General features: G+C 39.7%; 1 protein-coding gene across 1 annotated transcript in view; it reads left to right on the top strand.

Annotated features, from left to right (window-relative positions):
* LOC145353613 (dysbindin-like) overlaps positions 1–16,918 on the top strand; it is a 216,631-nt gene that overhangs the window by 175,793 nt on the left and 23,920 nt on the right. The window contains exon 8 of the mRNA XM_080204382.1: positions 7,593–7,748. Coding sequence (XP_080060508.1) covers positions 7,593–7,748 — 156 coding nt within the window. The remainder of the gene's footprint in view (positions 1–7,592; positions 7,749–16,918) is intronic.

Here is a 16,918-nt window from a genome sequence, read left to right as displayed (position 1 = left end):
TCTGTCAAAAACCTATTTACCCGTGACCTAAATATATTTAGCAAAGTAGCCTCCACCACTTCAACGGGCAGAGAATTCCAGAGATTCACCACCCTTTGAGTGAAGAAGTTCCTCCTCAACTCCGATCTAAACTGCACCCCCTCCTTATGTTGAGGCTGTGCCCTCTAGTCCTGCTATCCTTTCCAAGTGGGAAAAATCTCTCTACCTCTACCCAGTCCATCCCTTTCATTACCTTATACGTCTCTATAAGATCCCCCCTCATCCTTCTAAACGCCGAGTACAAACCCAGTCTATTTAGTCTCTCTTCATAGTCCAACCCCTCATCTCCGGTATCAGCCTAGTGAACCTCCTCTGCACTCGCTCCAAGGCCAAAATATCCTTGCTCAAGTGCAGCGACCAAAACTGCACACAGTACTCCAGCTGCGGCCTCACCAGTACCCTGTACAGTTGCAGCAAGACCGCCCTGCTTTTATATTCTATCCCCCTCGCTATAAAGGCTAGCATTCCATTCGCCTTCTTGATCACCTGCTGCACCTGCAGACTGGGTTTTTGCGACTCATGCACAAGGACCCCCAGGTCCCTCTGCACCATAGCATGCTGCAGCTTTTCGCCCTTTAAATAGTAATCCCTCCTATTATTTCTAAGTTACTGTAATTGATAAAAAGGATTAATCACTTCATTTTAATTTTAAGATTCGCAGCAATTTGATGTACAGAATCCCTAGATCCTTAGAAGAGCTAATTATGCTAAATTAGGATGAGGCCATTTTAAGCCCATTTGAGGTAGAAGCCGTAATCTAAAAATCAGGAACAAAACTCAACTAATTAACCCTGTCTGGATATAGCTGATAACTATTCTACATTATACAAATGAAACATTCAAGTTTAGATATATACAGATTCTAAGTCTTTGGGGTTTTTTGGATCTTTCATTAAATTACAATCTGTTAATTCACTGAACATAGCAGGAAAATTCATAATGCAGCGACTCAGTTGCGTCAGTGGTTTTGAAAAGCAGTTCTTGAGTTGTATTTCTCTGAAGCTCCTTTTTTATAATTGAAACTCTTACACTACAAGTGACTCAATAATTAATGCTGCTGGGTTGATCCCAATCTACCCATTTTATACTTTAGAACAAATTCCGTAACAAAAGAGAAATCGTGCGCACTTTGTGTAGTTGTTGAGAAGTTTTGAATAAGAATTGTCAGTTTAGTCAGATTTCCCCTATCTGGGGAAGGTTCATATAGGCTGTCAGTGGTAGACATTCTGTACACCCAGTGATGCACAAAGAGATTAAACATGGTGCAAGTCAGGTTCATTTGCAGGTTCGGATGGCACTATTAAAGGACACTCGACCAAAAAGGGGGCTTCAAAGGAACTTAGTAACTGAACAAAAGGGAGATACCAGGTAAAACAGAGTGAAAGAAGCTCGTTGAAATGTTGATTATTTTTGATTTAATCTTCATTTTATCAGCCTATTGTGCTATTCATATGCTAATACTTTACTAGGCTATTAATCAAGTCAGTCACAACACTGTCGCTATGTAAGCTTTGCATGAAACGTGTTTGAATTTTAAATTCAGATGAGATAGTTCAATTGGCTGTTCTGTTCTCCTAATTTACAAGGTAAATTAAGCAATTTCCACAGCAGTTGGATTAAGAAAAGTTGCAATGTATGATTTGCTTTCTGATCTGTGACCATGTTGCTCACAACAGGAGGGGAGTGGATTCCAATCAGTGAGTACAGAGATACCTGTATATCTGAGTTCAGCTGTGAGCAATCAGATAAAAATGGCTGCTTCCAGTGGTATCATTTTGGTGTCAGCAGTTGCATCACCTTATTTTATACCTGTGGTACTGCCCATATTAGCTTCTGGTGTGCTTTTGGAGGGTACATGAAAATTTGTTTTTACACACCATTTTTATTCTCTTGCTCATTTTGCTCCTTGTCACTTGTAGAGTTCAGGGCTGCATTGTGTCCTCCGGCATCTTTCATGCGAGTTTAGGCAATAAACAATTGAAGCACCTTTTCTGTGCTCCTGGTCCTCTTTCTTTCCTTCTCTTGAAAATACATGATTGTTTTGTATAAATGAGATTTTGACACTCTATCTAAAATCTTGATACCAATATCGATATGATGCCTCACATAATGAGGGAACCATGCTTCTGGCATCAATTTAGTTCAATCACCCTGTCTAAATTTACTATTAGTAAATGCCTTTCAAGTTGGTTCAGATCACTTCTTGGATAATCTGCAAGTATATTTAAAATATCATTTTTATTTATAATCAGGCAATGGACATTGCTGGCAAGACTGATATTTCTTGCCCATTCCTACCTGTCCTTGAGAAGATGGTAGCGGACTGTGTCCTTTGACCCATTGTAACGCATGTTGTGAAGGTACTTCTTCTACAATGTGGTTAGGTTGAAAATGTTATGAACCCTGCTAATGTTACCTGCAAAAGTAACTCAAAATTCAGAATGATAACCTGAAACACTTGTTTTTAGTGGTGTATATTTGTTTGGAATAATGTGAGGATCAGTGTACCATCCAGTGAGGAACCAGTCCAGCCATTGTATAATCAATTAATAAAGATTATTTATTAAAGCAAAGAAAAGCACGCAACAAGACTAATGTGTCCTCCAACACTTAAGTATGTAAATAACTGAACGCACTGTTTTATCTGAAATTACCCGTGCGGGCCTACTCACAGGCCGTGCCGGACCTGACTGAAAAAGAGCAGCATCGGGTGCGGGAATTCCTCGATGGGCTCATGGGGGAGTGGACTGACGCATCTTGCACCAGCGCTCCCCCACACGTTTAGATAAGTGATGATGGTGGCACTAAGCTCCTGACGTGAAGGTGACTATAGTCAGTGAGCCACACCGCAGGTTCCAGAACTTCTCGGTCCTCCATGACGAGAAGTATGCGGTGTGTTTCCTGCAGGAAACCCATATCGTTCTGGGAGACAAAGCTCAGTGGCTTCTGGAGTGGCGAGGGTGGGTTGTCTACATGAGCCACCTTTAATGCTCGCTTCTAACAGGGTGGCTATCTTGTTGGCCCCGCATTATCAGCCGGAGATCTTGGGTGTCAAGGATCCGGTGCCAGGCCAGTTGCTGCACTTGACGGTCCGTGAGGGGGGCGTGGTCCTTCACTTAATGTCTACGCCCCGACTGGTGGACCGCAGCAAACGACTTCCTATGAGAAAGTGTCCGCTCATCTTGACAGCATCGCGGGGGGCGAATGCATCGTCCTCGGGGAGGGGGTTGGGGGTGGGATTTCAACTGTACCCTCGAGGTACGGTACCGCACCAGCCTGTGGCTGCGTATCCCGGCAATGGTGAAGTCGCGGGACCTGCTCAGGACCCACGACTTGATGGACGTCTGGCGACATAGCCATCCTGGCCCCAGAGGTTTTGCTTACGTGAGGCCTGGGGCTGGAGCATCTAGAATCGACTGCCTGTATGTTTCAAGGGTGTATGTGTCAGGCGCCTCTTTGGCCTCCATGCGGCAGGTGCTGTGCACAGACCACCGCCCTGGTGTGGGTGGAGTTTGTCCCGTCTCACATCCGGCGGGGGTCCGCGTACTGGCGCTTTAACAAAATGCTGCTGGAGGACAAATGCTTCCTGGACTCGTTCCGTTGATTCTGGGCCAGCTGGAGAAGGAAGAGGGCAGGCTTCCCCTCCTTAAGGCTATGGTGGGACGTGGGCAAGACTCACATCCGTACATCCACATCCTCACGTGCCTTGTTTCCAGGTAGGAATGCTGATTAATTATGCTTGAACCTCAGTTGTCTTTCATCTTGGAAGTAAATGGATGGGTTAAAGTAGAACTGTTTACAACATTTCTACACTTTTCTGGGACTTTGGAGGCACACTGCATATCCATGGATTGCACACAGGCTGCTGGGTTAATTGAGGCCTCACAAACAATTTCTGTGCTTCTGACCTAAATCCATTGTTTCCCTTAGGACCAAAATGGTGATTACTGCTATCCCTGCAGGTATAATGAATTCCAATGTTTTTGTCTTTGTTATCATACTAGATGGGGAGTCAGTCTTGTTTTGTGATTGTAATGTGCCTTTACATTGGGTATGGGATTCCACAAGGATGAGTGTTGAACTTTGTTCTTTTAATCTCTGCTGGAAATTTCTAGTCATGATGTGGATATGCCAGCGTTGGACTGGGGTAAGCACAGTAAAAAGCCTGACAACACCAGGTTTAAGTCCAACCGATTTATTTGATAGTAAACTCAAGCTTTCGGGGTTTGTCCCTTCGTCAGGTGAATGGAGAGTTCTGGCCTCAGACAGAGCATATGAAGCACAGACAGTTTACCGATTACTGATTAGAATGCGAATCTTTACACCTAACCTGCTGTTCAAGTCCTAAAGCGGCCGACAACGTTATCTACCTGATACGTTGCAAGAAAGGATGTTCCGAAGCATGGTACACTGGGGAGACAGTGCAAACGCTACGACAACAGGTGAATGAACGTCGCTCAACAATTACCAGGCAAGACCTGTTGGCGAACACGTCAGTGGTCATGGGCGTTCAGCCTCTGACCTTCGGGTAAGCATTCTCCAAGGCGGCCTTCACGACACACAACAGTGCAGAGTCGCTGAGCAGAGACTGATAGCCAAGTTCCACACCGATGAGGACGGTCTCAACAGGGATCTTGGGTTCATGTCGCACTATCTGTAACCCCCGTGACTTGCCTGGGTTTGCAAAACCTCACTTGCTGTACAGTCTGGAGACAACACACATCTCTTTAACCTGTGATCAGTGCTCCTTCCTCTCACATCGTCGGCCACTTTAGGACTTGAACAGCAGGTTAGGTGTAAAGATTCACATTTTAATCAGTAATCTGTAAACTGTCTGTGCCTTATATGCTCTGTCTGACGCCAGAACACTCAATTCACCTGACGAAGGGACAAACCCCGAAAGCTTGTGAGTTTACTATCAAATAAATCGGTTGGACTTAAACTTGCTGTTGCTGGAAACTTCTAGAATAGATGGCCAATCTTGAGTCATGTGACCTGTAGCAGCCGTCTTGAGATTCAGTACAAATCCAAACAGTAGCATTTAATGCATACGGTTTTGATTTATTTTCATGTCTTTTTGACATGACAATAGAATGTGGAACCACAGTTGAGATAACATTTACCATGATCTAATTGACAGACTTGAGGGCTTTGTTGCTATTGAATGGATGCAGTTTTTCTTGATGATTAGCATTGAATAGCACATTAATTAATCATATGTTAGCAAAGGATCACTTTTCTACAGCACCTTCAATGTCAAAAATATCCCAAGGTACCAGGAGTGTTGTATAACAAAATTGGATACCGCACCACAAGATATTGGGACAGTTGATCATAAGTTTGGTTAAAGATATAACATTTAAGGAGCCTCTTAAAGGAGGAGAGAGACGCAGACAGGGAGGTTTAGTGACGGAATTCCAGAGGTTTAGAACTAGGACACTGAAGGGTAGAGTGTTTAAAATTGGTGATACACAAGGTCAGAATTGCAGATTCTCACATCTCATATTCTTACAGGGAAGGCTGCAGAGATAGGAGCGGTGAGACCATTGAATGATTTGAAAACAAAGATGCGAAATGTTTTTTTATCAGGACGTGCTCCAACCTAGGTCGTCAAGCATAAGGATGTTGGGTGAATATGATTTAGTGCAAGTTAAAATACAGGCAGCAGAATTTTAGTTGAGTTCAAGTTTATGGAGGTTGGCATAATCAAGTTTGGAAGTAACAAAGGCAACCAAGACAAGGGTAGAGTTCAGCAATGTTGCAAGATGGGTGTAGTCTTGGTGATGGAGAGAGTACGTGGTCAGAAGCTCATTTCGGTATCAGGTATGACTCCATGGTTGCATACAGCCTGATTCAGTCTTGGGAGGTAACAAGGGCAGGTGATGGAGTCAGTGGATTTGTGACAAGAACTGAAAATAATAGCTTCAGTCATCTCTGAATCAACACTAAAGATAACACTAATGGAAGGCAAGGCCCGGTTGAAAAAGCATTGTTTTGGGAGAAAAGCAAAGGAGAAGGAATGAGCTGGTCAAGGGAGGAATAGGTCGAGCAGTAGCAACTAATTGTTTATTATCAGGTCAGTGTGCATTCGTGACCTTCAGTTCAAATCTAATAAATGAATTGCAAACCAAACAAAGTGGAGAAATAACAAAATGGGTAGAGAAAGGTATGGTGGGAAGGAGACAGATGGGGAATTTAATGAATGAGTCAAAGAAAGAAGCAGAAATAAAGATGTAAACACAAGATGAAGTGTGTGAGACATGGTGATAAATGCACACCAAAAGAAGTAGACAAAAGTACAACACCAATTATTTTCAACTGTGAATTATGCCTTAGGAGGGAAACAACTGCAGAAGATTGGGGAGTTTAAAACCAAGGCCATCATGAGGCAAACTATTCAGCTAGTGTTTCGGGAGAAAAAAGTCATGCAATGTACATTTTATTTACCAAAACTGGTTATTAATTATAAATGTTGATAGTACAGTCCCATTCATTATTTATAATTAATTTTGCAACTATTTGCACAGAACGAAAATAAAAGGATAACATTATTTACAACCTCTAGAACTAATCTATAATTAATCAAATCTAGAATTAGAGTTTGTTACTTTGAATCCATTTGAAGTGGGGATGGGTTCACTGAAATCCCCAGAGAACCATTTTTCCCTCCTGCATATGAGAGTAGTAAATTGGACAAGATGATCCCATGCTCCCAGGAGCTTATACTGTTACAACATGTCTTTTAATTAAGAAACACTGATCTGTAAAAAGGTCAGACAATGATATTCTCATTTTGATTCAAAAATGTTTCAGATGTACAGCAACACAAAGCAGCACCTTGGCATAGTGGTTAACACTGCTGCCTCTCAGAACTAGAAACCTGGACTCGCTTCCAGCCTTGGGTGACTGTGCGGATCCTGCACGTTCTCCTTGTGTCTGTGTGGGTTTCCTCTTTTTTTTCTCACACTCCAAAGATGCAGCTTAGGTTGATTGGCCATGCTAAATAGCCCATAAAGTCAGGGGAATTAGCAGGGTAAATTTGTGGGGGTTACAGGATGGGGCCTAGTAGGATTGTTGGTGGTGCAGGCTCGATTGGTCAAACAGCCTCCTTCTGCACTGCAGGCATTCTATTAAAATAGTTGTGTAATTTGGATGTCAAATCACAATCAAACTTCCAAACTGAAGCAGTGTGGTGAGAAAATCCACTACTTGTACACAGTGTTGAGGTTCACACAAAGTGGATCACTGGCTCCCTTATAGTAAAAAGTAACTCCCAATGTGCAGTGCAATCCTGATGATGAATATCCTGCAAAGTTAGCATTAAAAGAGTTGGCAGTATAACAGGATCCATCAGCTGCAGCATCCAGAGCAAGATGGAATCCAATAAAATCTATGTAGTTTGCTATGTCGATTTCGCTAGTTTCTTTTAAGTGAATAGACAATAAAAGGTAAGCTCCTGTTTTATGTAGCGCCTTGTTTTCACTTGCAGGTTGACAGCTGTAACTTGGAGTCTGTTTCATAGTTCATATCAAAGATTTCTTTTTCTGTTCCAGCTGAGTTGGATGGTGAACATGCTCAGAAGGTACGAGATATGGAGAACACGCAACAGCTGAAACTGAAAGAGCGACAGAAGTTTTTTGAAGAAGCCTTTCAGCAGGATCTGGAGCAGTACCTGTCTACGGGATACTTGCAGATAGCACAAAGACGAGGCAGGTTTTTACATTATTTCATTATTGTATTGCAATGAAATCTTCTTGTGAAGTTTTTTAAAACTATTTCGTATAATATATTTTGTGATACAATTTTTGAAGTTTCTTTGTCTCTTAATATTTTTGGTGCACGTAATATATATGCAACTCTTGAATGTGAAGAAATGCATTTTGAAATTTCGTGTATTCAGATCCGCATAGATAATGTTGGAAATTCACTTTGGGTTTATAAGCCCATGGAGGAAATCTCCCATTTGATATGTGTATGCTTGGGGTTGGAGTGAAGTGATTATAAATTGACATGAGGGATTACTCATGTCTCTGTTGATTGACTCTGTAAATTTGGTTCTATTTAAATACCTTGGATGATATATATAAAGGATAAATACAAAAGGACACAACAGGGAAACAAAATATAAAAATGTTGAAACTTATAGGTCAGATACCTGTTATAATCCATTTTTTGCCTTAACCATTACCGCTGTGATTAGTGCATCTGGGTCCAGACCCTGAAATTTTTTAATAGATTCATCTGTTAACATTGGGAGATGGGGTAAACTGACTTTTTCTTTTAGAATGATGTGCATTGTTTGAAATAGAACACTGTTGATCATTTTAGAATGTTGTGGGTTGTCTCAACTTCTGTGGTGGAATTTGTCACAATTGCCAGCATGTGAGCAGAGTTTTCAAAGCAAGTTGTTAAACATGAAGCCATCTCAGTAGTATGGAATAGTTTGGTTTTCAGCCTTGAAATTACAGATCAATGGATGTGTGGTTTAATGAGAAAGGACAAAATTATAAACCGGCTTATCAGGAAGAAGGTAAAGCTGGTGGGAGCATTGAAGAAAATAGCTAAGAAGAGATTGAAGTGGCATAATCATCTGTTGGGAAGTCATGGAAGAAATGTGTTGAGGCAAGTGGGACTGCTAGAAAGAAGAAGAAAAGGCTTAAGACAAGATGGAAAGAAACCATGGTAAGAGACTTAAATTTAGTGAGATTTGAAGAGGAAAGAGTGACTGAAAGGAGGACACGGAGAAGGAAGAAAAGAAGTGTGGTGGTGATGCCAAGTAAAATGAAAAAAGTTGCAGGGCATAAACCAGGTAAGAGTCTCAAGGAAGTACTGCAAAATTAACACAGCATGATGGAAATGTGCACTTTATTGAGTGCCCTGTACCTGTTAACATTGTATGCATATCTCTTCAGCAATTTTAGAATCAGTTTAACATAGCCAGAATAATTGTCTTAACATGATTTGAACTAGGATCGAGAGTAACCCATTCTTCCTCTTGAGCATCTTCTGCTGTTCAGATCATGGCTGATCTGTGCCTCCAAGTATATTTAACTGCCATTGACCTGTATACCTTGATAACATTTTTTAAATCAGGTTTCACCTTGAAAACAATAGTTCATCCAGCATTCACAGCCCTTTGGGATGAGAATTTGTGTAGAAAAGTAAATACTTTAATCCTTTTATAATTTAAAGGCCACAATAGATCATTTCTTAATTTTCCAAACTTAATGAAATACAAGCTAAGTTCACACAACCTGCTGTCATAATTGAAAATTTGCATGTTACAGATCACTTCTCACATGTCAAAGTGGCAGAGTTGAGAGAATTTTAAAAGACTTCTAAAAAGACATGCTGAAAATACAAGAAGCCTTTATCAAACCATGTTAGCTCTAATCTGGTGGTGCTATCATTCTTCAGTTTTACACAATCTTAAAAAAATGTTTTAATTATTTGAAGATCTTTACTACAGGAAACAGATTTTAACATAATGATCCTATTTATGACAAATATTGTACTCAATTAACTCTATTACAGTGGAATATATGATTGGTCATGTGGTAAGGTATTTTGTCATCTTGTAATCAGTCTTATTTTAACATAAATACATAAATGCATATTGCTTGCAAAAAAAACTAAATTTGAGTTGTCAGCATCTTCAGAAAATGAATTTTTCTGGTTCTACTTCCTGTCTCTTTTGCCCATTGGTTAATTTTCAACATGGAAACATATATTTTAATTCATCCTAATTATAAGTGTGATGTGAAATACAAATATACCTGTTAGTAATTATGCATTCATTATAATAATCCTGTTGATGCAGCATTTATGGAAGGGGTAAGATTGCCTTCATACCAACAGTAATCCATCTATCTAAGAACAAAAGATTGTATGTGTGGAGCAGAAATCTGTTTCAAAACACATCACTAATCTATTGTTAACAGGGATTAGATGCCCCATTCCTGGCCTGACTTTACAAACTCTCTCTGTTATCCCATCAAAAAAGTCAGTGAAGTTAGTTGAATATAATTTGCCTTCAACAAATTCATGCTGGCTTTCCTTAACCTATACTTTTTCAAGTGACTGTTAATTTGGTCCCAGCTTATCTCTTCTAAAAATAAATTTCACTGCCAAAAATGAACAGACTGGCCTGTAGTTGCTGTGTTTATTTTCACACCCTTTTTTGAACGAGGATGTAACAATTGCAATTTTGTAGTCCTCTGGTATCACCTTCCAGTTCCTTGCTAATCAAGAATCTATCTGCCACTGCTTTAAAAGTATTCAAAGACTCAACTTCTGCTGAGAGAACAGAGAGAAGAATTTTTTTCTGAGGGTTTTTGAAGAAGTGTTCTAAAGACTCCTAACCCTCAAAAAAATTCTTCTCTCTGTCACAAAGCGATGACCCATTATTTTTAGCAGTGTCTCCTAATATTAGATTCTCCCATCTAATATTAGAGTCTCCCAAAGAGGAAACATCCTCTCTGCATCCACATTGTCAAAACCACTCAGGATCTTTTATATGTCACTCATGTTACCTCTTTCTCTTCTAAACTTCAGTGGGTGCAAGCCTTGCCAGTCCAACTATTCCTCAGAAAACAACCCACCGAATCCAGGTGTTAATTTAGTAAACCTTCCTAAACTACTTATAACACATTTGCATTCTTTCTTAAATAAGGAGATCAACATGATACTGCAGATATGGTCCTCACCAATCCCTGTATAACAAAGCATAACCTCCCTACTTTTGTATTCCAATAAAAGGTAACATTCTGTTAGTTTTCTGAATTACTTCCAGAACCTGCATACTAGCATTTTGTGATTCATGCACTAGGACACCTAGCTCCCTCTGCATCTCAGAGCTCTGCAATTGCTCTCAATTTAGGAAATGTGTTTCGTTTTTGTTTTTCCTGTCAAAATGGACAATTACACATTTTCCCACATGTTCCTTTTGCTATGTACTTGCCCACTCAACCCATTTATATCCTTTTGGATCTTGTTTGTGTCCTCTTCACATCTTACTATTCTTTCTATCTTTGTATCATCAGCAAATTTAGCAACCAAACCTTTGGTTCCTTCATCCAAGTAACTTGCATAAATTGTAAAACGTTGAGGCCTCGGCATTGGTAACTGTGGTATACGGTTTGTGATTATATCTTGCCAACCAGAAAAGAACCATTCATGTCTACCCTGGGTTTCCTCTTAGCTAGCTAATCTTCTACTCATGTAAGTATGTTACCTCCTACGCCATGGGCTTTCATTTTTCGCAATAACTTTTGATGTGGCACCTTATCAACTGCTTTCTGGAAATCTAAGTATAGTGCTTCCATTAGTTCCCCTTTAGCCACAGTACATGTTACCTTTTCAAATGACACCAATAAATTGGTTGAACATGACTTTCCTTTCACACAACCATATTGATTCTTCCTGACTAGTCTGTTTTTTCCAAATATCCTGCTGTAGTCTCTTTAATAATTTGTTTCTAACATTTTCCCAATGACAGATGTAAAGTTAACTGGTCTTTAGTTTTTTCCATTATTAATTCCCCAGTTTCACTTTCTGTAAGACCAATATAAAAACTCACTTTGTTAACTCTTTTCCTTTTTAAATAACTATAATAATTCTTGCTGTCTTTATATTTCTAGCTAGCTTTCTCTCATATTCTAATTTTTCTTTCCTTATTAAGCTTTTTGTAATTATTTGTTTTTTAATATTCTGTCCAATCATCTGACCTGCCATCTATCTTTGTGCAATTATGTGCTTTTTCTTTAAGTTTGATGCTATCTTTTTTTAGTTAACCACAGATAGTGGGTTGACCTCTTGGGATTTTTTTTTGTATTGCAATGCATCTATTCGTGTATTCTAAAACATCCTCTTAAATGTCCACCACTACTTTGTTATGATCTAGCCCTAACTTAATTTACAACTTCACTTTAGCTAGCTGTGCTTTCATGCCCTCATAATTGCCCTTATTTAAGCTCAATCCACTCTTCACTTCCTCAAATTGAATGTAGTATTATGATCACTGCTACCTAGGAACATCTTCAATTATATGGAAGTGCAACCTGTGAGGAAGGGTCAAAGAGGCTGCAAAAAAAAGTGGAGAGTACTTATAAAAATCTTACTGTCTTTTTATAATTCTTGCTAGTTTTTCATATTCAAATTTTCCTAATCCTCTGGCTACCACACATCTTTGCAGGATTGTATGCCTTTTCTTCCAATCTCATGCCATCTTTACCTTCCTTAGCCACAGTAGCGCATCTATCTTGTAGAGCCCTTCTCAATGGGATATAATTTTGGGAGTGTGTTCACATCAAATATTACATTTTAATGAAATTGCCTGAATTCACATTTTTTAAACATTATTTTAAAAAGGCAATTTCAGCTGTTAGAACAGAGACACTGACTTAAGATAGCTGCTGCAGTTCACCTGATATTTGGGACATCAAGTATGCCAAGCTTCTAGAAGCTTCTAAAAATAGATCACCGTAAATGTACCTAGACCACATCTTTGTGGAATGTTGTGCATGCCCTTGCGAGGACTTACCCTAAAACAGAGAGTATAATAAGGCCGCCAGGACTACCTGGTAGCAAAGGAGAATTCTCAGAACTGATAATGCACAAAAATGCAAGTACTAAACTATCTGTCTCTATTGCATATCCATAGTTTAACCATAAAAGGTGGAAACTCCTTCATTAAAATGTATAGACTATCAATTGTTTTCCATCATGTATCAATGGTCAGTTGTTACTCTGAAGTCTTTTTGTATAATTTATTATTCTATTACTACTTGCTTTGAGGCAGTCAAGAGAAGGAACATCTGAAGGCAGCAAAAAGCTGTTTGCCTCCTTCACTGTTTTAGTGAAACTAGACCCTGCCTGCTTATACTGTGAACAGCAGACAGAAAAATTCTTTAAAAAAAGTCTCCAAATTCCAAAGCAGCATTTCCAGGAAAAAAAATTCCAAGGAATTTAAGAACTGCCTCACTGCCTAATGCTAACCTGCTATACTTTGCAAATTGTATTTTGCATGTTTGTGTGTCTGTGTGTTGCAGCAGTTTATCTTTTTTGCTATTTTAATAGCTTCATCTGGGTAAGTTTTTTTTATAAAAAATTAACTCCTTAAAAGAAAACCTGTCTGAGTTCTTTGCAGTCAGCATATGAACTGTTAAGTACGTACACAAAATTGACAATTTCAAAAACCCTGTAACAACTGATGAGAAAGAATAAAGGGGGAGTGCTTTCACCTGTCTGTAGAATATGAAATATCTCATGTCTGCTGTTGCTTCTCCGCCGTCTTAACATATTTTTTGAGTCCGTTATAGCCAACTCTGTCTTTGTATTTTCGTAATTGACTTCATGTTTAAGACAGTAGTTTCAGAGCTAACTTAAACTTTATGATACTGTGATCACGGTTGCCTAAATGATCCCCTACTGACATTTTACACCTGAGCTACTAGAAGCAAATCTAGAAATGCCATCTTCCCAAAAGTATGCTGATCAAGAAAATTCCCCTGAACTAGAGTCAGAAACTCTTCACACTCTGTCCTTTAAACTGTCACATTCTTGATTAGGATAATCTGAGTCTCATTATTACTACTCTTTGGTTGTTGAAACTCTCGATTATTTCACTGCATTCAGCGGTGTAATGGTCTGGCAATGGTTTCTTAAATCTGAGCAGTAGGTTCTGTCCTTGACCCCTCCAGCACATTCTCTCTCCAGATCTCTAATATTCTTCTGTCACCATTCTCTTCATTACTTATCTTTCTGAACACCTTGTATCTGGGAATAGTTGGTCCACAATCCTGCCCTTTTTTGACCCCAACACATCATAACTTCCCATGTACCTATTTGTACCTTCAACATACCAACCTCATTTACCACCCTTCTTGCATTTACATACATGCACTGCAAACCTGAATTAGACATGAATTTCTGCTCACTCTGACCCTACGTAAAACCATACCATTTCTTTTTCTAGTGCTACTGGGGTACCTTGTTTCTCCTTTCTGATGCTCCATTCCTCCTGCCAAATTATTTTAAATGATCCTTAAAAGCTTCTCTCTGTGAAGACATTGGCTCTGTGGGAAGTGGAACCTGTGTAGTTTGAACAAGTTGGGCCAATCAAAGTGACAGAAAACTGCCCTCCTGCACTAATCTGTTCAATCATGCAATCATATGCACTATCCTTTTATTTTATACTCTCTATCAAGTAATTCCGTAATTATGATTTTGTTTTGAATTCTGGCTTCTTAGTCTCCTGACTAGCTCTTAAAATTTGTCTGGAAGACCTCATCCCTCTTTCTCCTTATGTCATTGGTATATCATCTGTGACCAATGGCTGTTCACCGCCACCACCACCACCACACACACCCCCCTCCCCCGCTTCTTCTTCTCCCCCCCACCCCCCCGCTCCCTCCACCGCCTCTCAAAATATTCTGCAATGGCAAAGTGACCTTCTGTACCCTGACACCAGGGAAGAAATATGCCATCCTGGAACAAATGCATCTGACTGTAGAACTGCCAAACTTGATTGTAATTTCTTGAGTGACCTTCACCCTCACTTATGCATCCATGATGCCTTGACTGTGGTTGCACTCCACAGAGGAATCATCCTCATTTGTTGGAGAGTGAGATGTACTCTCAACTCCTGCATTATCTGACTGTACCTCCTCAGTTGTCTGGCAGCCAACCATTCTCTCTGCTTTCACACCCTTAATGACTGCTGTATGAATGACAAACTGTTCCTTCTTGTCATTTAATTCAAGTTCTAAATATATATTTGACAAACTTATCCTCCTGAGAACCTTTCAGTTTGCAAAATTAGAAAACAAGTCTGGGAGTATGATGGGAGGGGGTTAGTGTGAACTTTATTGGTGGGGGGGACGTTTGGAAAGCGTGTGCGTGTGGAGGGTAAGCTTTGGGGTCCGGCAAAGGGGGTGGGTGGGCTTTGTTAAAGGGTGTAAACAGTGTGCAGGATGAAGAGCAGTGGCGGGAGTACAGGGACTTCTAAAAATCCTACAAGTCAATGAACTGGAGTCTGATCTTAAGGATGTATTTTCAGTTGATGCTGATAAAGGGGACATGGCTTTGCTTCAGTTGCACTTTGCCACTCACCCACCGACTCTCCACCTCGCTGGATTGAAGCTGGCATCAGGAGTGGATGACCTGGGCCATAATAAATCATCAGGGTCTGTGTAAGGACCTTGCAGACGGCCTTTCTATTGTTTCATATTTTCTTCTATTCTCATTAGCACTGATAATTCTATCATTCATGATAAGGGTGAGTGCATGTTCAAAAACATCCTGCCTAATTTCCTCATCCTACCAGTAAGTTTTCAAAATATAGAATATAGAAAAATCCTTTAAGTTTATTCTTGGGCTATGCTATTGATTGATTCTCTAAAGTTAAGTAATTCCTGAACATCAGTGATTTTCCCAAGAGAACAGAGTAAAAGAGGGGATATGAATTTTATGCTGAATTTTCTACCAAGTTGTGCAGAGGCAGACTTAGGGTGTATGCTATAAATTGTTGAAAAGCATTTTAATATTTGGTTTTAATTGCAGATTCAATGACAATGTACAATTATGCTTGGAATTTAAATAAATGAGAGCGAAGGATTCATCAAAAGCTTTCAGCATTTAGATGATTTTCCTGTTCTGTTAAAATAAGGCTTATATATTCACTATTTTAGGATTTATTGCACATTGTGACTGCTTTTCCCTTGCCGAATGAATTATTTAATTATCTGAGGGTAGCCATTGCAAAGAGGTTTTTCTCTTGCCATTCGTAGTGTTATTTTGCATGATTACATTGACATCATGGCTTTGAACTGAAACTTTATTCACAGCTGGTGATACCTTGTTGTTTACCCAAGTGTCTCAGTTTCTACTTTCCACTTCATACCCCATTCAAATGCCAACACCAGAACACCTCTTGGTCTCCTCCCCCTCTCCTGTTCTCCTTAAATCCTCATTTAATCATATCCATGCACTTGACCATTTTCTTTTATTATGATCATTGGCAAGGGCACTTCTAATGATGTTTTTTGTATCCCCATACCCTCTTCCAATATGTCCCTTCTAACTTTCGCATTCATCCTTGGAAAAAATCTCTGGCTCAAACGATTTACAGTCACAATTTCAAATTGAACTATCCTCTTTAATTCCTCTAACCTGAATCACCTGTTCTGACCTACATAGATTCTTTGTCATTAAGATTGCGATTGCCCACTTGGCTAAATCTGCTGTCTCCCCACTTCCCACCTCGTGCTATCTTCTCTGTGCCAAATCCCTAAACCTGTGTCTCACTCCAGTTTCTCTCCTATCTCAACTGAGAGCTCTCCTTTGAGCTCATTTCATCCAAGACACAAGAAATAGAAGAGTAGACAACTTGACCCAGCAAGTCAGTTCCACCATTCAATATGATCATGCTTGAACTTAGTTTCAGTTTTCCTGCTGGCTCCTCATATCCCTTGGTTCTCTGAAAGGCCAAAAATCTGTCCAGCTATCTCAACCTTAAATGTATTCATCTGCAATCCTCAGAGGTAGAAAATTACAAAGATTCACTCCCCTTTTGAGTGAAGTAATTTCTCATCTCAGCCATAAATGATCAACTAATTATTTTGAGACTGTTCTTGATTCCCTAACCAATGAAAGCAATGTCTGTGTCTACTTCGCCAAATATTTCTCTTCAGAATCAATGAGTCCTTTGCCTTGCTCCCTTTGTACTAATCCTATAGACCACCTAAATGTCTTCCCCAGCTCCCATGCTAGCTGAATGATAAATGGCTCCCACCCCTCACACTCTTCATGTTCCTTTGAAACCCAAAGCCATTGCACACTAAAAAAGATTTTTCCATTGCAAACCAATGCCATATCTTTG

This window comes from Carcharhinus amblyrhynchos, chromosome 2 (genome assembly GCF_965287045.1).
Source record: "Carcharhinus amblyrhynchos chromosome 2, sCarAmb.v2.hapA, whole genome shotgun sequence".
NCBI lineage: Eukaryota > Metazoa > Chordata > Chondrichthyes > Carcharhiniformes > Carcharhinidae > Carcharhinus > Carcharhinus amblyrhynchos.
This window is presented reverse-complemented; position numbering and strand designations above follow the sequence as displayed.